General features: G+C 45.3%; 1 protein-coding gene across 1 annotated transcript; it reads right to left on the bottom strand.

The window, feature by feature from the left end:
• Positions 1-3: 3 nt before the first annotated feature.
• Positions 4-10,147, bottom strand: LOC135442459 (cytochrome P450 2D17-like). The gene is made up of 9 exons (XM_064702292.1): positions 9,746-10,147; positions 6,970-7,141; positions 6,096-6,248; positions 5,324-5,484; positions 5,015-5,188; positions 3,065-3,206; positions 2,334-2,521; positions 1,299-1,440; positions 4-1,172 (listed from the first exon to the last, which is right to left on the bottom strand). Exons 1-9 carry the CDS (start codon positions 9,956-9,958, stop codon positions 994-996), a joined length of 1,524 nt encoding a protein of 507 aa, XP_064558362.1. The 5' UTR covers positions 9,959-10,147; the 3' UTR covers positions 4-993.
• Between the last annotated feature and the right edge of the window lie 17,332 nt (positions 10,148-27,479).

Here is a 27,479-nt window from a genome sequence, read left to right as displayed (position 1 = left end):
AAGGAGATTTCGCATCACTTTTATTCTTTCAAGTTAGAAGCATAAATGTGCAAATGTGCAGTTCCTGCTGAAGTTCAAATCTTAATTTTGTTAGTAAGTATATGCATAATTCCATAGCATTCATAGCTTCCAAAATTACTATTGCACAAAATTACTACTCCACACGTGCACTCAATTTCAGATTTATTTATTTTTTTAATGATGGTTATATGTAGGAACTCCTTTGTACTACTGTCTCTTTAGATATGGTAAGTGGGCAACTTCTAATTTAAACATCAACATATCTTTATATCTTGCAAACAATTTGTCAGGGATATTGCAAGAAGAAAGAGAGAGGCAGCTCTGAAATCTGTGGCCATACAGTTTCAAACAGTGTTAACTCCATCCCAAGGTGAGTTCCAAACGTGCTCAAGAGCTGACTTTATGTAATGTCAAAAATTAAAAAAAAATTAATTGAAGGAGATAATAAATCTAACCACCAGGATTTCTCTTTAAATATATTTATGGAAATTTCTGTATTTCACAAATTACCTTCTTCTGTGGCTAAAACACCATCTGGATTATTTATGTACTCCTTGGTATTTACTCCTACTGGAGACATAGTGTGACATAAGGGCTGTCAGGATTAAAACTTACTTTCTTTGAGGTTAGAAATGAAGACAGTGCAATATTTGTTCAACACACAGAAGTGTGTAATAAACAGGAAGGAATGAAGGGGGCATGAATGTCCTGGATGGTAAGATTTCCAGAAGCACTATGCTGAAACTACATTGTAATGTCACTTTGTTGTTGAAGCTGAAGGTTTCTTGTCTGATTCAAGAAGCACAATTGGAATTAAGCTCAACAAGATACTGGCCTAGATCCTTACTTTACACAGCTGTGGCTTCTGCAGAGACTTGAGATTGAAGGTGGCATGATCCTGCCTAGAGCTGCAATGCTCCTGACAGAGTTTGGGCGGTGGTGGTCTGTCAGTGAAAGGGGAGTGGTGTGCACCTATCTTGGGAGAGCTCGCAGCAGGTATGGGTGTGGAGAGTTGGTGAGTGCAAAGTGACCGTCCTGCCGTGGCCTGGGCTGGTCCTCAGGGAGCACAAAAGTGAATTTCTGCAGGAGAGTGGTAAAGAAGAGAAAGAGCTCCATCCTGGCCATCTGTTCTCCCGGACAGGCACGGCGACCTGCAAGAAAGGGAAGAGGAAGTGCATCAGAGAGGGCAATAATCGATGCTGGAATTGCTGCGGAGGGACCGGATCACCCTCCAGCTGTGCTTCTGACCTGCAGCTGGATCCTCCCCTCAGATTTACCTGCTGAGAAGGGCAGGAAGGCCTCTGGTTTCACAAACTGCCCCTTTGCATCCAGGAAGTGTTCGGGGTAAAACTCGTTTGGTTTCTCCCAGACTGTCTCATCCTTCAGCACCGAAGACAAGTTGGTGATGATTGTCGTCCCCTGCACTCCCCCACAAGAGGAAACAACTTAAGTGACAGCAGCAGCGTTATCTTGGCACAACAGAACAGTGCTGGTCCCTCTTTAGTCCCTGACTGCCAACTAATAGCACTCATTTCTACTTTTGCATCTTATTTGAAGCAGAGGTAAAGCAGGGCCCTTTTCCAATGGCATTTGGTGCCTGCCCAACACTCTGAAGCACCTGAACTTTTGCAATTTGTAGCCTTACAGAGGCTGTAACGTGCAAATGCCAATTTCATGGTTACACAGTGGAAACAGCCTCTGCTTCTCAGATCCTCCTGGACTTGTTTTAGAGCTGCAGAGAAAAAGCTGACTGACAGACTTCAAAGCCTAACTTTTGCAGGGACCAGGGAAAATTGCAAAGCTTTCCTGTTTCACATGTCAAGGTTCTAAATCAGAGGAGATACCACACGGCGACAAAAAAATCCCAGGCTTAAATTCTGCCACTGCTGCCAGGGCAGCTGCTGGTCACAGTGAAACTGGCCTGAATGCCAGTGGCATCTGAGTAGCTTCAGAGATTAGAATTTAACTACTAGCATCTCAGGAAAGCCAGTAAGCTGGTGTTCAGTGCCTCCAGAGAGTCTGTTAGGCTGCTTCTGACAGGCAGTGAATATCACAGCTTATTGAGAGGAAAGGAACCCTTTGCACTGAGCTGCCACTGCAGTTGTGTTCCCATACAACAAGTGTGAGCCTAGAACACAGATGTGACCATCTGCCTGAATTTAGCATTGCAAAATGTCCTATTTTAGTGCTCAGCAGTGACTGTAATTGGGGCTGGATGTGCAATGCTGCAGGGTTGGATGGGATCATCCCCACCCTGTGCATGGCAGCTGCAAAAGGAGAGGTTGCTGTGTTGCTTGTGTGGTCACGGTCACCTTGGGAATAAAGAAGCCTTGCAACTCGGTGTCCCGGTATGTCATGTGAGGTACCCCAACAGGAACAATATCCCCACAGCGTTGCACTTCATGGATCACAGCATTAGTGTAAGGCATGCTTGCTTGGTCCATCATGCTGGGCGGCCTCTCTCTGCCAATCACTCTATCAATCTCTGCCTGGACCTTACCTGAAAGCAGAAGAGATAAAGAATTAGAGGACCCTTAGAGAACCAGAGGCAGCTGGTACAAGCTGAAGGAAGAGTGGCTGCAGGAGATTGTAAGCACTGTGTGAGAACAGGACAAGCAGTTAGAGACAGGAAGGCATTTTTCAGTTGATCCGTGGCTATGTATAACTGTTCTTTGCTCATAGCACCCTTATTAAGGCCTTGCCACTTGATATGCTACCTTACCCCTCCTCTATGCAGCCTGGATAAGCAGCATTAGAGAATTTAAACCAATCAGCATCTATTCCAAATACTGGAAGAGCCTACACTGACCTCAGCCAGTCCCCAGATGAAGCCCTCCAAATGAAGGCGAGAGCGAACTTGCCCTTCAAACTCCAGTCTTTTTATCATGGCTAGCCTGTGCCAGAACAGCTGTTTGGGAAGTGTTTCTCCTCTGTTTCTGCTAGATCAACAATCATCAAAGCTGTTCCTCATTGCAAAATCCTTGTGGAAAAATGAGTCTTGAAGGGAAGAGGCTCCACTTCTGTAGGTAAGTTTCTGACTTACTCTGTATTTCTGGGTGGAGAAGCATGTACAGCAATGCCCACCGGAGAGTGGTGGTGGTGGTCTCAGAACCAGCTGTGAATAAGTCCAGGGTCACCAGACGAAGGTTGCCATAATGGAAACCATTCTCTTCAGCTGCCTTACCCTGTGGAGAGCAAAAAAGTGGGTGATCTGAGCTGCAGTATTTGCTGGGGAAGAAGATCACTGTCCAGAGAAGTACTGAGAAGCACTAGATCCATTTTTTAGCATGTGTTCCTGCTTTCTATTGGGAGACCAGCCTACAGCACAAGCAACAGTCTGAGCATGAGTGATGTACTTTGTAACTCTGTTACCTCCTGTATTTGAAGGCCCTCAACCACCTCCAGTATCCTCAGAGAAGAATGCTACTCCTGCCTTCAGGACAGAAGTAAACACCTTGTGCCTTCAGCTCAAACAGACAGCAGGCCCTTGCCACTCACTGTAACATCTTCCCCCAGAGGAGGTGGAGCACACTTATTCAGGTTTGATCAGATGATAAAAGGCACAGAGCAGAGAGGAGGCTTCATTGATGTGGCAAATGCAAAATTAGCATTATTTGAAGGGGGTTATCTCTAGCTATGCATTACAGATTCTCGCTGCTCCTGCCCTGGTGTTTTCTTACTATTGAAAAATAAAAAAAGCAAGGATCAGGGCTATCAGGTTAAAGGATTATTGCTTCGTACTAAATCTGCAACACCACTTCTCGCAAAACTGATCTCCTGTCCAAATGCTAATTGAGCTCAAATTTGTTAGCACATGAGATATGACAAGCTCTCTGCATGAGTTCACCTGCTTGACTTTTCTAATCCTCTCTATACTTCCCTTTCCTAGGGACTAGCTTCTGTTAAGTTATTCTGTACATTTAGATGCTGTTGTAATCTGGATAGCAATTAATAATGCATTTAAGACTCAACTGTTATTCCAAGAAAAGATCTCAGACAAGGGAGTTTGGGACAGACTTGACCCAAGTTAACTCAGGAGAGTGATTTATCAGACTGGCTTTCAGGTGATGTTAGTGAGCAGAAGAGAGATGTGACAAGAGGCAGCACCCACCCCCAGGCTGTACTGCTCAGTGCAGAGTAACGTGGGTCACGTTGCCCTGCCCATGGGCTGGAGGTGCCCAATCCCCACAGCATGGCAGGGTTTGTAATGCAGAGCAGCAGTGCAGTCTGAGGACTTGGATGGGGGAAGTGATTTGCAAGCAGAATTTGGTAATATTGCTCATCTGGCACTTGAAATGTAGTGAATCCATGTCCAGAAACATATGGCAGATGGACAGGCAGACCCAAATATCTTTGATTTTATACTGACTTTGTGCCTGACTGAATTCAAAGAAAGACTCCTTTTAATTTCAGTGAAGTTCCAAATTTAGGCCTTCCTCTGAGATCTAGCAAACTACGTCTTAGCAAGCAATAGAAAATATATATATATCCCAAAGGAGACCCTGCTTTCAAATCATATCTTTGTTTAAAGGCAGCCTATGGATAGGGCAATGACTCCAAAAATTCAATCTGTTGCTCCAGTTTCAGACTGATCTTGAGGCATCAGTCATTGAGGCGCTGACATTACACAGAATCTTGCATGCTGACTTGTTCCCTGGTGCAAACTTAGGACATTTAGCGAATTCTCAATTATTGCCTTTTAGAAGCCTTTGTATTTTTGTAGGCTGGAAAGAAGGAAGTTCCTAGATTCTGAAGGAAGTGTGAAGGCAGAAAATGGAAACAAGGACATCAATAGATAATATTGTGTCCTAAGACAATAAAAAAGGTTCCGCAAGAAGAATACCTTTCTTCTCAAGGTACAGCATGGAGTGAAAAAGTAGGAAATTAGTTGGTAAGAGGTTTTGTGCAGCTCTAGGAGGAAAGTCAGCTTCACAAGATTGAACTGGCCAAGAAACTACTCCTGATCCTGGAGGGTCTGCTAGTATCACCCTACCTTCTCCATTTCCGTTAAAAATACATCCGTGATATCTCGGGTGTAAGCAGGGTCCCAGGTCTTCACATGTTTATCAATGGCCTCATCTATGAAGTCAATGACCTCCCTTTGTGCTCGGAAAAGCTTCTGTGCCACTCCAGGGATCCGCACCACAATGGGCAGCTCGTTAAGAAGCTGGGGTGTGAGAACCAAAGAGGGGACAAAGAAAGAGAGAGAAGATACTTATTTACATGATGCAAAAAAAGAAAAATTAGGAAAACACATTTCTCTCAAGTAATAGAAGGCAGCTTCTTACAGCTTGTGGCTTACCTGAGGCAGGAATCCAGTTTCCTGATCCAGGGTGTTTTGAAATAACCGTGACAGCTTCTTGAATGTCTCATCACCATAGTCAAAACGGTCTCCAAAGACAATGTGGCAGATCATGTTGCAGACAGCATTATTTAAGGGAACATGTATATCAAAAGATTTACCTGAAAATGGAAATGGAGACCAAACCATGAAGCTCAGCAACACCAAACTGCTGAACCTCATCTGTCAGCACTGAGAATACACAAATGCCACCTTGATAACACCAGGAGGCAATGCCCCAAAACCACTCAAAGCATCACTCTAGGAAGTGAAATCATCTCATTCTTACTAATATTTAGTTGCTCTATGTTTAAAGAAGAAAATTCCCAAGAAAAACTGAACTGTGGGGCTGTTCTGTGACTTGACAGGTGACTCTTTGTTCTGTGTCTGGATGACAGGCTGTCAACTCTCAGCTGCACTTTTATTGCATGTGATAATATCAGTATGTTCCACTAAACTTCATCAAGTAGAGTTACTGAGCTCTGGGAATAACTCTGTTTTACCTCTCTATTTCTAATTTCCTGTTTGTTTACTGATTCAAATGGATTAGTGTTATAGTAGGCCCACTGTGTAAAGCAGAAGAGGCTCCAAGGAGGGCGCATAGACTAGGAACACTGCATTTGCATGGGAAGAGAGGCCTGCATGCAAACAGCAGTGGCTGTAGCATTACTTCTCTCTGCATCACTGTATGGCCTTTTCCTGTGATTTCCCCATCCTTGTGGATGTCACAAACCTTCTTCAGACTCGATTTCAGAACAAAGAAATCCAGCTTCCTCTACCACTCGCTCCTCCAGGGATTTCTTTCCCATCCCAAAGTTCCTCAGCGTAGAGAGTGCAAATCTCCTTAGCTCCTTCCAGACGTGCCCATATCTTGCTAAGGCAATCCCTGGAATTGTGGATGAGTAAGAAATGTCAGATATCTGGCTTGTGCATCAAGTGAATGGTGCTAGAGAACAGCAATTGTGAGTCTGGAGATACAGGTCTGTATGGATAGATGAAAGAGTCTGACCTTGTGCAGCTTGTTCAGACAGCAATTCAGAAAAGGATCACTGCACCTTCTAAAGCTTGTGCATGGCTGGCAAAGGTGCAGGGGGATTCAAAGGGATCAACAAGGGCTGCTAAGGATAAAGCAATCACCTCTCCAAAACATTCAGCATTGTTCCCATAGCTTGTGTGAACTGGGTAGCAGCATGTGCCACCACACAGGAGCTGAGGATGTGATGTGGGCAGGATGCAGGAAAATACTCTGCTTGAATTAAATTATTTTTTTTGCAACAACTTACATGTACCATTTTCCATAAGCATTTTGTCTTACATAAGCACTGTAAGTACTAATTTGTGGCTGTTGGGAGCTGGCAGAAAGGTTGTACCATGTACAGTGTTCTTACACAGCTGAAGAAGTGTGTGATTGCTGGAGCTCTACTACAGCCATGAAGGGGAGCCCCCCTTTAATCAAATCCATGTTTATCACCACCGAAGGGTGCCAGACATTCAAGGAGGTGGACCAGGGGGACACACAAAGGTGCACTGCACTGAGAAAACCTTGCCTCTACCCAATCCTTCTCTTGCTAGCGCCATCAAGGAATGTCCATTGTCATGGGACTTGCCTTCACAATTCTTTCTATAGCCCATATGTTCGTATATTGGAGAGTGCGGCCGGTCAGCAAAGTCCTCTGATTTGTGGACCAGGGCTTCCTTCACTGTTTTATACCCATTCAGCACTACCACATTGGTCCAGCAGTTCTGGAGACTGAAGATGTTTCCAAACTTCTTCTGAAGCTGCCGAGATAAAAAAGCATGTCTGTTTTGGTTTGAATTTATGTTTTGATTCTTTGTTATGTGGTTTGTTCTGTTGTACCCCCATGTTCTCCCCGAGTTAGTGTTACCCTTCCTCAAAGCTGTCCCTCATGCCATTCCCCGCCCCTTGTTCCAGCTGCTTCCCTGCCTCTCATGGTAACCCAGCCCTTGATTCCCGAACCTTCTCTGCCACTTTAACCACTTAAACCTGGTTCGTGTCATGGCTTGTGTCTGGCACCTTAGAGCAAGGGGCTCTAAAGGTTCTGCCTCTGGTAAATCCCTGTACCGAGGCAGTTCCCCATTCCAGGCATGGCACCGGAGTTCCAAGAGCTGGCCCAGGCTCTGGCAGTCGCTTCCCATGTCCCTGAAAATGAGCTGAGTGTAAAGTCAGAAATTTCACCATATCTTTCTTTAGGGCATTTACTACTGAGTGAACTTTGAGGTACTTTTCTTTAGAGATATTCAGCTGATCTTTGACCTTGAACTTTGCAATGTATCATCTCCAAACAGTGCCAAGCAGCAGCTGTAGCAGGGATCAATGCCCTGTAAGTGGAAAAATTTAGAACGCACCTATCCTGGCCAAACTCTTGTCATGAACATTGTGCGAGTATTTTTAATTTTGTCAAGAATCTTTGTGGGAATTTTTAAAGACTGCATGCTCAATAATGAATTATTTCCTAATGGTTCTATTTGTTTTGATCTGAATGACTAAGTTCTCAGTTGGTCTACTTCTGCTGAAGGAAGTATTGATAATAAAGTGATATGTAATTTGCGTTTCAAGATGCATTTGTACCTAAAGATCTACCCAAAGACAGGTTTCCAGAAGCATGGTTGGGAAAGGCAATTCCACACTGGAGTTCCAGGTCAACTTTCTTCCTAAGAAAAGTGTACACATCTAATACAACTGGTAACTGGAACCCTACATCTGCTGTGATCTGTGAGCCTCATACAGCTGAATCAGGATGGCTGCACAGGGAATCCTGTCTGCTCCATGGGAGCTGGCCATGGAGCAAAGCCTTCTCCAGGTAGACAAGCCCTTTAATGGGACATGGACTCCTGGGCAGGCAGGTCAAAGCTCCCTTGCTCGTCAGGAACACTGCGCATATCTCAGAAGTACATTGTTTTAAGACAGTGCAAGAGTAGCAAAACCCCACAGTTTTCTTCTACTTTTTCTCCTGTCTTTTTTTCTTTGTTTAAAAGCTAAGATTCTTGATTTCTTCACTGTAGCATTGAAAGGAATTGAAGTACTTAATACTGTATTTGCAGTAGGGTTGAAAAGGGGATTAGCACTTAGAAATGCTAATTAGAAATACATCAATAAAAATGATTACTGGCAGAGACTGTGGTTAGTATGACCCTGACATGAAATTATTTGAAAATGGGAAGCTTTTGGTCTACATGCAAGCAAATCATACATATGCTGTATTTTGTTTCTCCACTTGCAAGTTTTGGACACGCTGTTCTAGAAAAGAGGACTCTAGGATTTGCAAGGTGAAGCACAAAACACCCGTGGTTTATCTGCTGCAGGCTGTGAAAGGCCTGCTTTCCATTTGAGAAAAGGCAAGCCCTGACTTTAAAAAGGAACCTACTGAGATTTTGGGCATTGCTGCAGGGGCAAATCCCACAAGCTGGTCTCTTTAACTGAAAATGTGACACGCTTGCAGGTATGCTTCAGTAACTCCCAGGGAAGCCTGCCATTCCTGCAGCCACATTCCCAGCACACAGATATTTGTTTGTCTTCCATTGTTTGCACAACTCCCTGCTCCTTTGCCTCCAGGCCTGCCCACAATAGGGTTGGCAGCCAGCTCTACAGCAGCCCCTATCACTGGGGCACAGCAGTGGTCACCCACTGAGCTCATACAGCGATGGGGAGATAGAGGTTGGGAAGTGTTGGTGCACAATTATCTCTTTGTCTGTGTGGGGCAGGTTAGTGTCCTTGCGCAGTGACTTGCTTCATCCTGGACGTTGGAGAGGGTAGTGATACTGTAGTTGCCCAGAAATAAACATTCCAACATAATTTGAAGTATTAGAAAGCAGATATGCTTTACTGTAGCACATGACTCCTCTAACAGAATGAGTGTCATAAAATGCCCTTTACAACAGGGTATTTATTGCATCATGAACATACATATTCATAGCAGCATGCTTCCCAGCTACTACATAGATATCCTTTTCCTAGGATTTATCTGCATGCATCTGCCTCCTGGTGGAAGTCCTTTCATGGTCCTAGAGGGTTATTGAAAGCTGTCTCTGGAAGTCAGACTTGCTCAGTGATTCAGTACTACAAGTGACGTTCCCTTGAACATTTTTGGTCATGTGCGTGTTTCTTGTTACATAACTTGCCAAAACACCCATCATATTCCTCAGTATCTGTTTATCCACTGTTTCTATGTTTATCATCCTGTGTGCATATTTTTACATTCCTTTACCTTTTTTTGCTAGTTAGTCTTAAAACTCTCTCTAGCAATTTCAGGGGAAAGGAACATTCCTGTTCTCCATGTTATGTACCTGTAGCTGATGCCAGGGTGTGACCTGGGCCCATGGTGGATTGTATGTGGAGGGTTTTGCTCAGAGGCTGCCACTCACCTGGCCGAAGGAGCGGTGAGGGTTGTGGAAGTCAATGGAGAACATGGTCCCGATGAATGGCAGCGAGGCTGGGCCCGGCGGGTAACGGCTCCACTTCTTTCTGCGCTTCATGAAGTCAAGCAGTAAAGTAAACACTGTAAGAAAGACTCCCAGTATAGAGATGTTGCTCCAGATGGATGACAGCTGGGACCCCAGCCACAGGAGCAATGCCATTTTGTAGCCTGTCTACTCCTTGTTTCTCCTCTTTTGACCCAAGACTGTTGCTGCCTCCTTTTGCCTTTTCTCTTCTCCTCTCTCACTTTCTTGCCCTTACAGCTGCTCCTTTCCCCTTGCTTCCTCCTCTTCCTCACGCTGCCTTTTTCTGCTGCTCCTCTCTCCCTGCACTTGCTGGCTTTTAAATATGAACCTTGGCTCTACCTCTAAGCTCCTCTTCTGCTTGGCTCAGCTTAGGGGAGTGGTGATGAGGGTCATCCCTCCTCCTCCCCCTCTTCTTCATCCAAGGCCAGAGCTCAAAGTCCTCTGTTGCTGCTGAAAGCGGCAGCTGGTGCTAACAGTGCCTTCAGTGGGGCAGGGCTGGCTAAGCCCTGGGTGTTTGGGTGCCCTCTGTCACAGACAAGGAGAAGTTCACAAGGAACCAGTCCTGCTGCATTGTCATGGGACAATTTGGAAAGAGGTTGTTTAAATGTGTGTCACCTTCTTGTTAGTACAGGCAAGTCAAGGAAGAAGCAGTTCCTAAACAAAGATCATACAGGTTTCTCTTTGCAGGCTAAGGAGAGGTTCCATTGGAACTTGAGAGAATTCAAGTTAGATCAAACATTCCCTTACAGAAAGCGCTTACTACAGCAATTAGCTTAGAACAGTCCTCTGAGATTTTAAAAATAATTTATGTTTCTAGGATTAAAAGTTTTTATCAAACTCCAAGTGTCAGTCAGCACAATGACCTCAGCTTCTGTGGAACACAGTTCAGCTGCAAGAAGAAGTCACATATATTACAAGGTGCCTCAAATATCCAGCCTTTGGGGCAGTAGTAATGCCAACACAATTATGGAGTCAAAGTATTTCCTAAAGCAGCACAGTTGTGTGCTCCTGGCATTCCTGCTGTTGGAGATCAACAAGCCTTGCTCTTAGGACAGTCAGCTCTAGATAAAAAGAAGCAGTAAACCCATCACAGCTTGATCTGTGACATCAGTGTGATCAGAGGAAAGCCTCCTAATGGAACAGTTGCTGCAGCAGTGATGGGGAGCTCGGGCTGCAGGGCACTGCACCTGCAACTGCTGTGCAGGCAGCGCTGGTGTGCAGCCAGGGCCTCCAATGCCCTTTCCCCTGCCAGAGGAGGCACCTCCGTGCTCATTGTCTGTGTGCTGACCTTACCTTGCTGGAGTGTCCACAGCAGAATCCTGTTTTGAGAGCATCATGACTCAGGGTGCAGGGTTGGTCTCAAGTAGTTTGAAACAAACATGTAGAACGGGGAACAACTGGGGGGGAATACCAGCTCCCACACAACTGCAGAACTGGGATTTCTTCTGAGTTACAGAGACAAGCCAGGGTAGATCACACACCTGGAGAGCTGCCCCAATGGGCACAGTGTCTTCAGGAAGGACGGGCTGGAAACAGTGAGGAGTGGTTGTGTGCTGTGCAGAGGAGTGCCCAGAACGTGGCCATGGGAGAGTGATGGGCCATCTGAGTGCCTGTGGGCAAGGAGAAGGTGGCAAAGCACTATGGGGAGTGATGGGCCAGGCACTCACTACAGACTTCCTGGGAAAGGAGAGAAAGTCAAGAGAGCCATCCCACACAATCACAGGCCTTAGGGCTAACTCACAGTGTGCTTTAACTGAAGGGCTGTGTGGTCAGGCACAGTCTGGATGGTTTCTTGAGGGTGCTCAAGACAGCTTCATGACACAGCTGATTGAAAAGACAACAGGAGGAGACGCTGTGCTGGGTTTGTTGTTCACAAAATAGGAAGAATTGGTTCAGGATATGATGGTCAATGATGAATTTTGCCTGCAGCAACCATGAAACTGTGAAATACTGAATCCTGCAAGAAATCAGCAGTACAAACAGCATTACTGCCCTTACCTGCAGGAGAACAGGTTTCATTTCATCCAGGGATCTCCCTGAGAGAATCCCAAAGGGAACTGCCCTGGAGAGGGAAGGAACTGCCCAGGAGAGCTAGTTGTTCTTTGAGGGCCACCTCCTCAAAGCATGAGATCAGTGTGTCTCATTTATTTCCTGGACACTGCAAAGCCTTTAACACCATTTTCTACAGTGCCAGGGTAGCTGATAAAGTGGGTGGGTGATTGTTCACATTGTGGGGCTGAAAGAAGTGGCATCAACAGTACAGAGTCCAGATAGTGGATGATCACAGGTGACGTCCCTTAGGTGTTTATACTGGGGCTGATAAACTTAAGGTTATTAAGTTATTATGGGTGATGGGACAGAGAGCACTCTTGGCAAGTCTGGCCTGGGAGAGCTGCCAGAGCTGAACTCTGTTTGCAGTGTAGCCTGGCAGTTGTTGGCTTTTGAGTACCCTCCACATTTCAGACAGCTCTAGTGTGAGGTCTCAGGAGACAGAGCTGCAGCAGTTCCCTCCTTGGTGGGCTGGCTTGAGCAGATGGCTGAATGGGAAATGGTGATCAAGGGCTTCCTCCCACATTGATTTTCATGACACATGCACTCAGATGACAGAGGAAAAATGGGAAATGTGGCCCCAGGAATGTCAGTGGGCATTTCCTCATCACCCCACCAGTAAAAGGATGCTACCTTGCCTGTTTGACTTTAGTTTGAGCCTGACCTTTATGAACTTCAGCAGAAAAATATTCACCTAGGTCCTTTCAGTTTTACTTACCCTGGCTAGAGCCAAAGGCTGTTGGACTCCCATCATTCACCTGGGGACTCTAATAGGGATGGTTGATCAGAATTGATTTAATTCTAATGAACATCACCCTTGTGATGGAAGGCCATCAGAATAGGAACTGTCCAGCTACTCTGCTTCCTGTGGCTCAGCCTTGACATAAAGTGACACAGCTGTAACCTGAGAAATACATCAGCTTAAGGAAAAGACCCTACACTGCCACTGACTTCCCAATTGACATCTTTCCAAAAGGTCACTTGGTAAAGGATGCTTTCCTGCAAACTTGACAGCTCCTCCACTTTTGGCTAGTAGCATGGATGGCCAGGCCTGCAAAGGAGTGGAACAAGTGCTATAGCTTCATCATTGCAAAAGAACAGCTTCCAAAGCCAGCAAAGAAACAATAGGCAACAAATCTCTTTCTGACACAGAGAAAGAGAAAAGAGTCATTACTCTTCTGAAGGATGGAAGATGATGATTTGCATTTCTTCTCAATAAAGTAATATTTTGAGCAATTTTCAAGTCAGAGAAAAAACCCTCCAAATCCATAAATATTAATTTTAGGTAACTGCTGCCCCACTGTGCTGGCTGCATATCTTTTACAGAGCACAGTGAATTTAGAGATGAGCCAAGTGGAATTACAGAAGTTGCATGCAGGCATTACCATTCTTTGAGTGAAGGCACTGAAGTACAAACAAAAAGGCGACCTTAAGAAAAAACTTATTAATCTTGCAAAACAAAGCATCCAGAAGCAAGATAATGCAGGAGTTGCCATTTAAAAAAATTTAGGCAACTTTAGTTGAGCCTTTTTGTCCATATTGTACATAAGATCAGATTTAATTATAATTACATGCTATATTTCCTTTTTGAAGGACCTTCCCTGTATTCAGTGCTCAGAGTAGATGAGGATCACTTACTAATCTAATTTTAATTACAACTTTTGTTTTCCAAGTCTATTTTCCACTTAGTGTTCACACCCTGCCCATAAAGGTGGTTTAGATGGGCTTTTCCACAGTGATCATCAGTGCCTGCATGGGTGAGGAGCAAGGGAGGCAAATGACCTTCTAGGGGTTGGAACTGAGTGTAAAAGTCTAGAAGGTTCCACACACAGCTGTCCACGGCACATGGCCAGCTCCCAGCAGAGGCTGCAAGCAGCTTCTGCAGATCTTCCTGCAGGATCACAGCTTTGGCACCCTGGACATGGAGGTCAAAAGTCAGTGCCTGGTTATGAAACCTGCTGTTTCAGTAATTACCCAGCACCACATACTTCTCTCTCCACAACGGTGAGTGAAACCCTTCCAATGGCCAAAGAGACGCTCCTTCTTCCCTCCTTCCTTCTTTGCTTCAAGTCTGGAGCCAACCAGGAAGCACTGGTCACACAGCATGAATATTTCAATGAGCTTCCAGAAATTTTTTGTCTGAATCCCATCAGGCTGACTGCTTTCCCCTTCATACCTCAGACGTGGATGGACACAAACCTCAGCAATTTTTCCTTCTGGAGAAGCAAAGCCTCTTGCAAGAACATTGGTTAGTGTGAAGTCTGCTGCTCTCATTCCATGGCTATCCATCTCCCAGGCTACAGCAGAGCTGGGGCTGGTGTAAATCCCAGAAACCTTTCCTCTTTGGTGGCCTCTTCTAAGGCAAAAAACCCCATGGTCTCCCACCTAGTTCCAGACTTTCTTTTAACCTTCGCCCACCTCGTTTTGTCAGCACACAGTGTCTCTTTTGTCAGTTATGCCTTCACTCAGCTGGCTTGCCCCTGAGCATGTTGGTGCTGGAATGGGCAAGGGGTGCATGGCAGAGACCAGCTTCACACTTGTCATTTGCCCTTAGCAGCCCTGGCAGCCAGCAATAACCAGCACCTGCTCCACTCAGACATCTCAGGGGAGTTTTAGATGAAGAACTGAGAGCTCTAAAGGTGCACACAAACTGGGTTTTCAAGTGCTTGTAACAGAGCCAAGTTTGAGCACAGTTTTCGAGAGCTGCTGCAATGTGTCTTCCTAACAGAAAGCTGCCTCCTGCCACATTTTGCCTGTAATGCTTCAAAGCATTCAACTGAGACAGGAAAATAGCACCAGAAATTTTTTTAACAGGTTCTGAGAAGGTCAGATAAACAATGGATTTCTAGGAAAGATGTCAGCTGTTAGAAAAGCATGAACTGGCTGATTGATCCCAAACAAATTTAGCCTGAAGCACAACCCCAACTCTGGAAATTTTAGCCTCAGCTGGTTCATTGTGACTTTCTTGGCCTTCAGAGAGGGATTTTAAACCTTTGAACTATTTCTACAGCCTTAAGATGGACTGTGCCTACGCTGGCCTGATATTGGTTAAACTTATAGTTTTATAAATGAGAGCTTGTCACCTGAAGAACCCTTAGCATGGGCTACAGTCATGCTTTTCCTTGACTGTCTCTGTGACTTTTCAGTTCTTGAAAGAGTGGCAAAGCAAAATGGTGGGAAAATGTGCTCTACCTTCACAATTATGGAACTTGCTGGGGAAATCAAAGCTTCCTTCAGTCAGAAGAGGAACCTGTATATTCCATTTTGTGGACAGTTTTAGGAGCATAAAGAGAAGGGGAGAAAACAGTAAAAGAAAAACCTCTCTAAAAGGAAAGAATAGGCTGTGCTCTGTCCTGAATAAGAACTGGGATAGAAGGAGCCTCTGTTTCCCAGCAGGCAGAGATATTTTCTGTTGAGTATGCGTGATTCAGGTAAGCTGGGGAACAGCTGCTGACTGACTATCTTATCTTTTTTGGCTCAGTATGCTTCATGGCTTGGAGCCTGTACTGATATATGGGACTGCTCCGTGAACCCTGTGTGCCTCAAGTCCCCTAGCATAGAAAGTAAATGTGTAACTTTTAGGCTTCTAAGTCAATTATTGGATATAACTCCGAAATTATGTACTTGAAAAGGGAGCTAATTCTTTATTTCATCTCTGTTTTTCTGTCCCAGTCACGACATTAGTAGCTACAACCTGAAGAAGGTCCCTGCATTATTAAACATCTATACAGGTACACTTATTTAGGAAAAAAACCTACTAAACACCTTCTCACCCACCTACTAGAAATGTATTGTAAATGATAAGAAATTAAAGGTGGTATCATAAAATTACTAAGTAAAGCCAGAGATGCACTTCTTGTTCTTTGTAAAGCTTATTGTATAGTAAGTTTCCATCAATGTTTCATTCATTGATGAACAAGGAGCTTCTGGCAAAATTCAAATATAAAAAGGCAGTTTATAGAGGGTGGAAGCAGGGATGGTTAACCTGAGAGGAGTACTGAACCACTGTTTGGCATGCAAAGATATGTTTAGGAAAGCCAAAGTCCACTTGTAGGTGAACGTGAGAAATTATGTCAAAAGCAGCAAGAAAAAGTTCTTGAGTACTCAGATAGCAAAAGCAAGAGTAGGGGAAATGTGAACATGCTGCTGAATGGACAAGTCATCCCATTTGCTTTTATTGTTTGCACTTTGCTTCAGAATTTTCTCTCTTTTTTTTAGCATTTCATTTCTTCCATTTCTTCTCCTGTGTCTTTGCTTACCTTTCTTCTCTGATTTCAGCATTTCAATGGGAATAATTTTGGCAAGTTTCAGTGCTTCTCACTGCACCTCATTTCATCTCAGTACACTTGGTTGTAGTCATCCTATTTGCAAATTTTCTGACTTTTTTTCAATTGCATTTTATTTCATCATATCTCCTATCCAGAGTGTTTGTTAGACTTTGTTCTCTGGTTTCAAGGTTTCAATGAGGATCAGTTGGGCAAGCTTCACTCCATTTCCCCGCACTTCAGGTCATCCCAGTCACTTTTATTGTTTTCAATTTGTTTCAGAATTTTCTCTCTTTTTTTAGCATTTCATTCCTTCCATTTCTTCTCCTGTCTGTTTACCTTTTTTCCCTGATTTTGGGAAATGAGGTGCAGTGTGAGAAGCAAAACTTGCCAAAATTATACTCATTGAAAATTATAGTGCTTGAAATCCTGAAATCAGGCAATGACATGAATGGACAGAAGAAGAAAGGGATGAAATGAAATGCTAAAAATAAAAGAGAGAATTCTGAAACAAAATGAAAACAATAGAATGGTCTGGGGTGACACAAAATGCATGGAAATGGATCAAACCTTGCCGAATTACTACTCATTGACATCTTGAAATCAGAGGAGAAAGTGAAACAATCTGAGTATGGTATATTTATAATAAAACTAAATTTAATATAAAGAAATAAAACAAAATTCTGAAATGAAGTGATGGTAATCAAATGTAATGAGATGACATAAAGTACTTCACTTTGCATGCATTTTGGAGTTGAGACATCCCTGAAGGTCTGGGCTTTATGGTTTTCAGAAGCCTAACCTGAAGCATAAGTCTAAACCTAAGTGGTTGTGCCTTTGTGGGTAGCACTCAGCTGGTTGCTGGCTCCATTTCCTCTCTTGCATAATGTGTTTTATGGAGCTATTTACTCCACTATGATGAAGAATCTACAAATCCTGGTGCAAAGAGCATTAATGAGCACTGATACCAGAATGATTACAAAGTAAAGATATATGTTGCTGACAATGTCAAATAGAGATTAAAATAGATAAAGAGCTAATATGAAGACTCTGGTTCCAGGAAGTGTCTAGCTAGGATCTTTTATTCTGGTAGAGGGAGTTTTTCACAGGAAGTGTTTTGCCACTGTTTCCATGCCTTGGAAGGATAGTCAGAGATGCTGCTTTTTCATAGTTAGGTCCTCAGTTCAGTCATTTGTCAATTAAAAAAAAAAAAAGGAAGATAATCTGGCTAAAAAAAGAACATTTTTCTCTTGTGCTTATGGCTCTTAGGAGCAGGCAGAATAACCTTGGATGATTCTGTCTCTTCATAGGAAAATCAGATTTCAGGTTTCAGCAATACTTCTCTATCTTTTCACTGCAAGCTCATTAGCCTGTTTCTGATGGCTGCTGAACATTCCTGGCTTCCAAGGAGACTTCAGAGCAGCATGTGCTCAGCACATCTCAGAAAGAGGAGATGAGGAGAGGCATTACTTTTGAAGTACACTTGCTGTTACCATTTCCCTGCAGTCAATAATGTAAAAGTAACTATCTCTATTTGCATCAGCTTCCTGCTGGCTTGGTGGCTGGGATTGCTTCAAAGGTAAGAGTAAAAATGTTCCTGTTTTGGGTAAGTGGCACATTATCTACTTTGTTGTTGGAGCTTGTGCTTGGTGGTGCCACAGCCGTTCTTTTGGTACATGCTGTTAGCTCCTGCCTCATTCAAGTTACGCACACGTTTTCAGCAATGTGATCATGTGCTGTTACTCAGCTCAGGACCCCTTTTCTCCTCTCATACTGCCACCTTTTCACAGCTGGTTTGTGCAGGACAACTCGTGTTTGGGGACCTGTCCCTGTGTGACACCATGGGACAAGATGTGGAGACCTTATTCCGCCCCTGTTTCACCGTGATGTCCAGCTGGTACAGGTGCACTAAGAGAAACACAACACCTACTGCGGTCATCCACGTCGTTCTGCACTTGTTTCACCAGCAACGCGCAACTCAACCCTAAAATCGCTACACTGTCACTCGTCTGGCTTCACCAATGTCATTAAGGCCGTTCTGACCTTGAGCCCGCGCAGCAGGCCCCATGTCCCTCACTGTTCTGGTTTTAAAGCAAAGCCAGTGAGAAACTCCAAGTCAGAAATACAATTTATTAAGAAAAGGGAGGAAAAAAGGAAAAAAACCAAGATACATGCAATAATACAAAAGAAAAAAAACCACTGACAGAGTCAGAATACAACCTGACGCCCTGCTAGTTAGGGTGGTGTTAGAAGTCCAAATGGTCTTGTTAGAAGTCCAGATGAAATGGTCTTGTTGGAAGTGGAAAAGATTTGGTAGCTCTTATCTTCTGAAAACCAGTGGGTAAGGGCAGCTTGTTCTGTCCCAAACTCCAGATTATATCCAGGTGGGGATGTTTAGCTCCTCCCCTCTGGACAGAGCATCTCACAATGGGCTGATATCATTCTATGAGTAATGCAGTGGGTCCTTGATTGCCCAATTGACAGAAATGACTCCTGAAGGGAGTTATCTCAGAGTCATGTGGCAAGGCATTGATGCGTCCTTTAAGAGGAGATAAGGAAAAAACAATGCCCCTCCTGACTTCAACAGCTCTTAAAAGATAGAATACATCTTTATATTGTACTCTAGGACATAACCCACCCCTTATTATATTACCATCTACATCATGCACAAACCAATATCTTCTTACAGATATTTCTATATATAAATATGTATATATATATATATACACACACAATACAGAATGAAACTTTACACACAGTCGTCACTTAAAATTAGGTCTCCTTGTGGTACACAACAGGTTTCCCCATCCTTCTGCATTACCCACCAAGTGTAACCATGTCCTTGTGCAAAAACAATCCCACGGATGGGTTTGCCCCTGCCTGTGGTGGGATTAATCCAAACAGTCTTTCCTAAAATACCTTTCATATGTATCACAGGAACTTTGTCTCCATCCACTGTGTGCAGGGCTTCAGACTGGGCAGGACCAGCTCGATTGATGGACCCTTGGATGTTGACCACCCAGGTGGCTTTTGCTAAGTTCAATTCCCAATTTCTGAAGGTTCCACCGCTAAGTGCCTTCAGGGCACTTAGTCTTCTTAAGTGTTCCATTGCATCATTCAAGTTTCCCGGCAGCTGGTGCATGATAAGGGATATGATATGTCCATTCAATACCATGTTCTTTGGCCCAAGTATTAATAATGCCGTTCTTGAAGTGGGTTCCATTGTCCAACTCAATTCTCTCAGCAGTGCTGTGTCTCCACAGGAGTTGCTTTTCTAGGCCCAGGATGGTGTTCCGGGTAGTAGCATGAGACACAGGGTAGGTTTCCAACCGTCCTGTGGTTGCTTCCACCATGGTCAGCACATAGCGCTTGCCTTGGTGGGTTTGGGGAAGCGTGATGTAGTCAATTTGCCAGGCTTCCCCATACCTGTACTTCAACCATCGCCCACTGTACCACAGAGGTTTCACCCGCTTGGCCTGTTTGATTGCAGCGCAGGTCTCACATTGTGGATGACGTGAGAGATGTTGTCCATAGTAAGGTCCACCCTCGGTCACGGGCCCATCAGTATGTTGCATCTCTCCCTTGATGACCAAAAGCATCATGGGCCCAGCAAGCCAGGAATGAGTCTCTCTTGTGCCAGTCTAGATCCACCTGTGATACTTTCATTTGGCAGCTCGGTCCACCTGTTCGTTGTTGTCATGCTCTTCATTAGCCCAACTCTTGGGTTTGTGCACATCCATGTGTCGAATCTTCACGGTCAGCCTCTCTACTCGGGTGGCAATGTCCTGCCAAATCTCAGCGGCCCAGATGGGTTTCCCTCTGTGCTGCCACTTGGCCTTTTTCCAGCAATCCAGCCATCCCCACAGAGCATTAGCTACCATCCTTGAGTTGGTGTAGAGATAGAGCCTCAGCCACTTCTCTCGTTCAGCAATATCTAAAGCCAGCTGGATGGCTTTAAGCTCTGCAACCTGACTTGATCCTCCTTGTCCCTCGGTAGTTTGTGCAGCTTGTCATGTGGGGCTCCATACTGCAGCTTTCCATTTCTGGTTAGTGCCTACAATTTGGCAGGAACCATCAGTGAAGATAGTGTATTGTCTCTGGTAGCTCATTATATGGTGGGGCTTCCTTGGCACCTGCCAAGGCACTTGCTTCTTGTCTTGTTCAGAAGATAATCCAAAAGTCTCTCCTTCAGGCCAGTTTGTTTTAATTTCCAGAATGCCAGAGCAATTTGGATTTCCAATATGGGAGCGCTGGGTGATGACGGTAATCCATTTGCTCCATGTGTGGTGTCAGTGGCATCATGTATAAAAGGAACCTTTCCTTTAAACACCTTTCCTTTAAACAGCCCAGCACTGGTAGCCGGGGTACCGGAAGCAGCTGTGTTTTGGTGTCAATTACTTCTGAGGCAGCTTGAACACCTTCATAGACAGCCAAGATTTCCTTCTCTGTGGGGGTGTAGTTTGGTTCAGAGCCTTTGCAACTCTGGCTCCAGAATCCCAGTGGTTGACCCCAAGTCTCACCAGGCACCTTATGCCAAAGGCTCCAGGACAGACCATGGTTCCCAGCCGCAGAGTAGAGCACATTCTTCACCTCTGGTCCCCTCCTGACTGGGCCAAGGGCAACTGCATGAGCGATCTCCTGCTTAATCTAGGTGAAGTCTTGTTGCTGTTCAGAGCCCTAGGGGAGATCATTCTTGAGGACGACCAGGTAGAGAGGGCTCACAATCTGGCTGTACTTGGGAATGTGCATCCATTCAAAAGCCTATGACACCTAGGAAAGCTGGTGTTTCCTTCTTGTTAGTAGGTGGAGCCATAGCAGTGATCTTGTTGATTACCTCTGTTGGGATCTGATGATGTCCACCTTGCCACTTGACTCCTAGAAACTGAATTTCTTGAGCTGGTCCCTTAACCTTACTTCACTTAATGGCAAAACCAACTTTCAGCAGACTCTGGATAATCTTCTCTCCTTTTTCAAAGACTTTCCCTGCTGTGCTCCCCCATACAATGATGTCATCGAAATACTGTAGATGTTTGGGAACCTCACCCTTTTTCCAGCACAGCCTGGATCAGTCCTTGGCAGATGGTGGGACTGTGCTTCCAACCCTGGGGCAGTCAGTTCCAGGTGTGCTGCAGTTCGTTTGGGGAGGAGGATCCCCATGGGAGGCCCTGGGGGCTCCCTAAGCTGTAAATTTGCTGGTAACAGCAGGTAGGCAAGGAGACTCCACAGGGCTGCTGAAGGTGCTAATTTGATGAGGGTTTATTGGGGATCCCACCCCCGGTAGCAGCATGGTTTCTGAGGGAGAAGGGGGGAAGGGAGGGGGAGAGCCTAGGGGGAAAAGGGGCCAAGAGCGAGCAAAGGGCCAGGAGGGAGCAAAGGGCCAAGAGAAAGCCTGAGTTCTCCCCCCACAGCTTAACAGGGAGATTCAGAGTGGGTGCGGAATAAGACTTGGGCCAATGGGATTACAGATACATGATACTTCAGGGGAGGATCACAGGCTTGGAATAAACCGTACATTTTTGAGGGGTGAAACAGAGCATACCATTTAATTAAAATGTAGCACCACAATTCATCCTTTTTTTTGTTAGAAAGAAAAGATAAGGAGAAATATGACAATTAACAATTTTTAAAATGAAGCAGTAATTACACGGTTTCGCAGCATAAAAATAAATACAATTGCAATGAGGATTATGTTTTAAACAGTCCATCTGACTCGATATTTTCCTTTGGTGGTAGGTATTAAAGATAGAATAAGTATGTAATTGTAATAAACGGGTTATGTGGGTCCATATTGCAGATTTTAATCTAATTTAAAGCATGGGTGAGTGCTTAAAGGGCTTCAGTCTTTGGCACTAAGCTCATATGAGAGTTTTGGGACTGGCCTTTTCAGCGTGACTGGCCCAATGGTGATTAACCTTTTCCAACTGGCATTTTGGACCACCACAGCCTGCAGTTTTAGGCTGAGGTGCCAACTTCCACTCCCCCTCTCAGGGAGAGGGAATCACCTGGAGCCCCCCAGACTCCAGGCAGGTTTGAAGCCTCAGATTCTCACCCTTGGATCTGAGCTTTACCGCTGCTTTCACTTTCCAACCGGTTTAACCCAGAAGACCCCCAGTTTTAGGTCGTTAAAGAAAAACAAAAAGAAAAAAAGAAATTTGGCTTCAGCTACTACCTATACTCAGGGAGCATTCACCACAAAAACCATCAAAATACTTTCCCAGACACCATTTTAGGTTATCAGTCACCCCCAGAACCTACTGAGGATAGCATAAACCCAACAGCAATTATGATTCAGCAGTCTAATGCTATCTGAACACTCGCTATTAAAGAAACAATAGAAAATTGCTTCTTGCTGGATCTACCCTTGTGACCTGACAGGCCCCCGCTTTCTAAAACTGAAGACAGGACAATCTGCAATATGAACACACATTTAAACTAGAAAAACATTATTGTAAAAACTACTTCATGGAGATGAGAGGGAAATGGAGAGAAGACAGGTTTGGATAAGAATGATAAAACGGTTAGAGTGTTTTAGGAGAAAAGTCCTAGCTGATGAGTTCTTTTTAGCTAGAACAAGTGGATAGGGATTGGGAATTGGGGAGGTTAAGGGTAGCCAAGGACTCTGTGAAAGAAAAACCTTTTTGGGGTACCCTGCACCTTCAAGCAGTTTGCTTCTGGTTAACTACCCAAAATAAGGAAAAAAGGCATATGGATTGCAGAGAAGGATATTATCCTGCTCTTGGAGTAACAGGGGAAGGAGATCATAAAGCAGAATTTTCAATTCAATGAAATATACAAGGCTGTTAAAACTGGTATTACAAAATTACTTTAGCTTTGGGTTTTGGTTACTAAGCTTCTTCTCCAATTCCAGTTCTTACCTTGTGGGATTTGGAAGGGGGGGAGGTGGGAACTAGGAGTTGGAGAGGGGGTGGATCATGAGAGACAGGGAAGGGGCGGAGCATAGGGGAGAAAAAGCGGGAAGAAAGGGATTTTTGGGGAGGAGTAGAAGATGGTGCCATGGCTGGAGCAATCTTGGCTGACACGTGGTCACGGCTATGTTGGATCTTTAGGCCATGCGGCCACATCACACACGGCGGTACCCATGTTGAGGCTTAGCCGTGTGGCTGCTCTGCTGGGCTTAGCAGGACGGAGTGGACTCCCAGGGGTTTGTTATGGGGAAGGTGGGTTAGGGATGGAGTTAGGGGAGGGAGCAGTTAGGGGGCGAGAGACTAAGACCAAGGAAGGAGGTCACAGAACTGACGGAAGCAGTTTTGGGGGATGCGGGACTCAGACAAAGCTGAAAACTGCTGCTTGCTTGTCTGGTGGCTCTCTCGCGGAAACTGGTGGGCTTTGGTTCGTTCTTTCGCTGCTGCTGTGGACCAGGGCATCGGCTGTTTGGGCTCAGCGATCTGCATGGCCCGCCCGCAGAGCCTCCCCCCGCCGCCTCTGGGCAGAGGGCGGCAGGGTCATCTCCGCCACCGCCGCGGCGGCTCCCGGTAAGCGGTGGCTCCGAGCAGCCACGTGGCGGCCACATGGCGTGGTGCTGTGAGCGGCGGGCCGGGCGTGCTCCGCGTGGCTTTTCTGGGTGCCGGGGTGCACGCACGGGCCGGTCCCGGGACCGCGGCGGGTTGGCGGTGGTGGGATGGTGGTGCGAAGTCTCTGCGCGGTGGTGGAGGGGCCGCCTGGGGCCGCAACTGCGGCCCTGCACGGCCGCCCCGCAATGCCAGACTTGGAGCTGAAGCGGTGTTCCGTGGGATTCTGCACTGTGCCGGCAGGACAATGGATGTCCATTTTCGTCTTAGGGTTGTTGGTGCTCGACCCGCGCATTGGGAGCCATTTGTTGCAGTTCGTTTAGGGGGGATTCCCGGAGAGGCCCTGGCCCCCTAAGGTGTAAGTTCGCTGGTAGCAGTAGGCAGGCAAGGAGACTCCACACGGCTGCTGAAGGTGCTAATTGGGGGTCCCACCCCCAGGAGCAGCATGGTTTCTGAGGGAGAAGGGGGGAAGGGGAAGGAAGGAGGAGAGAGGGAGAGCCTAGGGGAAAAAGGGGCCAAGAGAGAGAGAGCAAAGGGCCAAAGGAAAGCCTGTGGTCTCCCCCCACAGCTTAACAGGGAGATTCAGAGTGGGTGTGGAATAAGACTTGGGCCAATGGGATTACAGATACATGATACTTCAGAGGAGGATCACAGGCTTGGAATAAACCGTACATTTTTGAGGCGTGAAACAGAGCATACCATTTAACTAAAATGTACCACCACACAGGTGTACTGCACTCCCCTCCAGGTGAAGGCAAACTGAGGCCTGCATTCTGCTGCCAGAGGAATGGAGAAAAAGGCGTTGGCAATATTGATGGTCGCGTACCACTTCGCTGCCTTGGACGCCAGTTCATAGCTCCAACATGTCTGGCACGGCAGTGCTCAGTGGTGGTGTGACCCCATTCAGGCCATGGTAATCCACCACCAGTCTCCATTCTCCACTGGACTTATGCACTGGCCATTCTCAGTCCAACTCACTTCAGCCTCCAATACAGTCAGCTGCTGGGATCCTCCTGTTACTCCAGAAATAAAAATGGATTCTGCTCCTACATACCTTGATGGCATCAGGGTACCTTGGGTACTGGTGTCAACCAAAGCCATATATTTTTGTGGGTCAGATGTGCCAGGCCATCAGATCCACACAGTCCAATAGATCCAATTGTCCCTGGTTAGAGGCAGGGCCCCTCTATTCCTGATGGTGGCACACGTTGCTCTCTTCCTGTAAATAGGTTCCTGAGGTTCCTTCAAGAGGATCAGTGATATCATCGTTCCTATTTTGTCTGGAATTCTGTGTGCAAGAGACTGCAGCAGCGTTGACTCTAGATGAGCTTCTTGTGTTAGGTGTTGCTCTTTTCAGTTCACGTACCCGGGCGGCTAAGGAGGAGGTGGGTTTTCTATCCCACTTCCTCGTGTCTTCTCCATGCTCCTGAAAAGAAACCAGAGTTTACCTCGTGGAGTGTATCCTCTCTCCTTGGGTGGGGACACCAGCTCCTAATGGCAGAGACTCTTGTTGGCTCTGGCAAGATGTGGTAGACTTCTTCCTTAAGTTCCTTTTTTAGTTCCCTCTTCAATCAAACTCTGCACTTGCTCAGCCAGCCTTGTTTCCATGGACGAGACATGGGTAGGATATGGGGTGGTGACAGTGTTCTCATAAATTGTTGGTTTATTGGCCAAGACGCCACCCTGTCTTTGCCTTCCCTCCATTGTAGTGCTTCCAGGTAACAGGAGTATATATCTGGTCCCAGCCACGCAAATCTCAACCACATCTGCGATGTGCACTGGACACAATCTGGGCTTTTAGGAAATCTTTCATCTTCTGAGAAAATTATCTCCAGCACAAACAATTCCCCCAGGCATCAGATACCTTGTTCCATTGTGCTCCATTTTCCTTGGTGCACCTGGAGGTCTTCTTTACAAAGGTATCTGTCTCTCACACCTGTCAGCAGTCGCCGCCAGAGGCTGCGTTTCTTGGGTTCTCCCAGTCCCCTGGTCAGTGACCACATCTTGGGACAGCAATCCCAGTTGCCCGGCCTCACTTCCATCCAGAATGGTGTCATTGGCTGCTGCATCCCAGATGCAGAGCAGCCAGGTCAGGATGGACTCGTTTGTCTGGCGAGTCAATTCCCTCCACAGGTCACGCAGCTCACCCAGGGATAGAGAGCGAGTGATGATTTCTGGGTCTGTCTGTTCCACTGGGTGCAAAGGTCCTGCCACATCCTTGCCAGTCACTAAGCAGACTGATTTGCTCTTTGATTTCTTCTTTTGAACAGCGGCAACTGCTACTGGTTCAGGATGTTCTGGTTTGGTGACGGTCTGTATGGAGATGTTGATGGCACTTTTGGTTTCTTCCTCCTCTGTGAGAGCCTGCATAGACACAGATGGTGTTGTTTTGGTTTTGGTTCCTTTCTCTGCCACAGTCTGCATAGACATAGATGCTGTTTCGCCTTCGGTCCTTTCCTCCTCTGTGGGATTCTGTGTGGACATGGACGCCGTTGCTTTGCTTCTCTTTTCCTCAAGAAGACGCTGCACTACACCACGTAGTGCTTTGTTTCTAAGCATGTTGCAGGCTGTGCAGAGAAGACAAAGCAGAACTAACAACAATACTTTGTCCTTGGCATCCAGAGAGAACTCAGCATTTTCAAAAACTGTTGTGTCAAGCCTCAAAGGCTGGAAAAAATAATTCTTTACCCCTCCCCCGAAAGGTTGGGTGCAACTGTTAAGGCCCCAGACGTATCAGCCTAGATTAGGACAAGCAAACAAAATTGAGAGCATATTCCAAATTATGTTCATAGCCTCGGAGGTTATCATGCAATAGACATAATAAAACAATAAAGCAATTATTATAGCATACCTTGGCCTACACAGGAGCATTACAATCGGGAGATAATTCCCTATGTGCAGAAAAATATAGAGAGCTAGGTATAAGACCCATATAAGCATACTGAGGATTATAGAGAATAGGTGGCTTCTACAACACAGAATTGTAACTCTTACTGTTAGCGTTCAAAAACGCATAATCACGGGGACTATATGCGGTGTTTTTTATTAAGAGCTCTGGGAATCGGGGTATATTCAACCCAAATCTGATTCCGACCATACATCCGAAATGATCATGTTTTATACTTTATCGTTACATAACTTTCATGTAAATTATTAAACTTATATTGTTCTATTGTATACATAAATTTAGCCCCTCTCTGAATTTCCAACATAGTTTCTCACTATTCTTCTTATGGTTACATAATAATTACATTTAATTACTAAACAATCATCGCATCTAACAATTTTATAATTTATCATACTGCTTACGCAGGTGCAGTTGATCTGGGAAAACACAAAGCCTGGGAAAGCACAATATTTTTAGATTCTATCTTTAACTTTTTCCAGGGTTCCACTATCATTACTTTTCTCAGTACTTTGGTGCCCCATTTTGGGCGCCAAAATGATGTTCTGGTTTGAAAGCAAAGCCAGTGAGAGACTCCAAGTCAGAAATACAATTTATTAAGAAAAGGGAGAAAAAAGGAAAAAAACCAAAATACATGCAATAATACAAAAGAAAAAAAACACTGACTGAGTCAGAATACAATCTGACACTCTGCTAGTTAGGGTGGTGGTAGCAGTCCAGATGAAATGGTCTTGTTGGAAGTAGTGATCCTGTGGAAAAGATCTGGTAGCTCTTGTGTTCTGAAAACCAGTGGGTATGGGCAGTTTGTTCTGTCCCAAACTCCAGATTATACCCAGGTGGGGATGTTTAGCTCCTCCCACCTGGGGGGGCATCTCACAATGAGCTGATATCATTCTACGAGTAATGCA

The sequence above is a fragment of the Zonotrichia leucophrys genome, chromosome 1A (genome assembly GCF_028769735.1).
Source record: "Zonotrichia leucophrys gambelii isolate GWCS_2022_RI chromosome 1A, RI_Zleu_2.0, whole genome shotgun sequence".
In the NCBI taxonomy this organism is placed as follows: domain Eukaryota; kingdom Metazoa; phylum Chordata; class Aves; order Passeriformes; family Passerellidae; genus Zonotrichia; species Zonotrichia leucophrys.
The sequence above is the reverse complement of the archived record's forward strand: the minus strand, read 5'-3'. Positions and strand labels throughout refer to the sequence as shown.

Excerpts from the sequence above, each read along its gene's own strand:
- LOC135442459 (XM_064702292.1), bottom strand. The coding sequence starts at position 9,958 with ATGGCATTGCTCCTGTGGCTGGGGTCCCAGCTGTCATCCATCTGGAGC. Across the intron at positions 2,522-3,064 it reads TCTCCACCCAGAAATACAGA|GTAAGGTCCAGGCAGAGATT; the intron begins GTAAGTCAGAAA and ends TTCTGCTTTCAG. Across the intron at positions 1,441-2,333 it reads AAGGCTTCTTTATTCCCAAG|GGGACGACAATCATCACCAA; the intron begins GTGACCGTGACC and ends GGGGGAGTGCAG.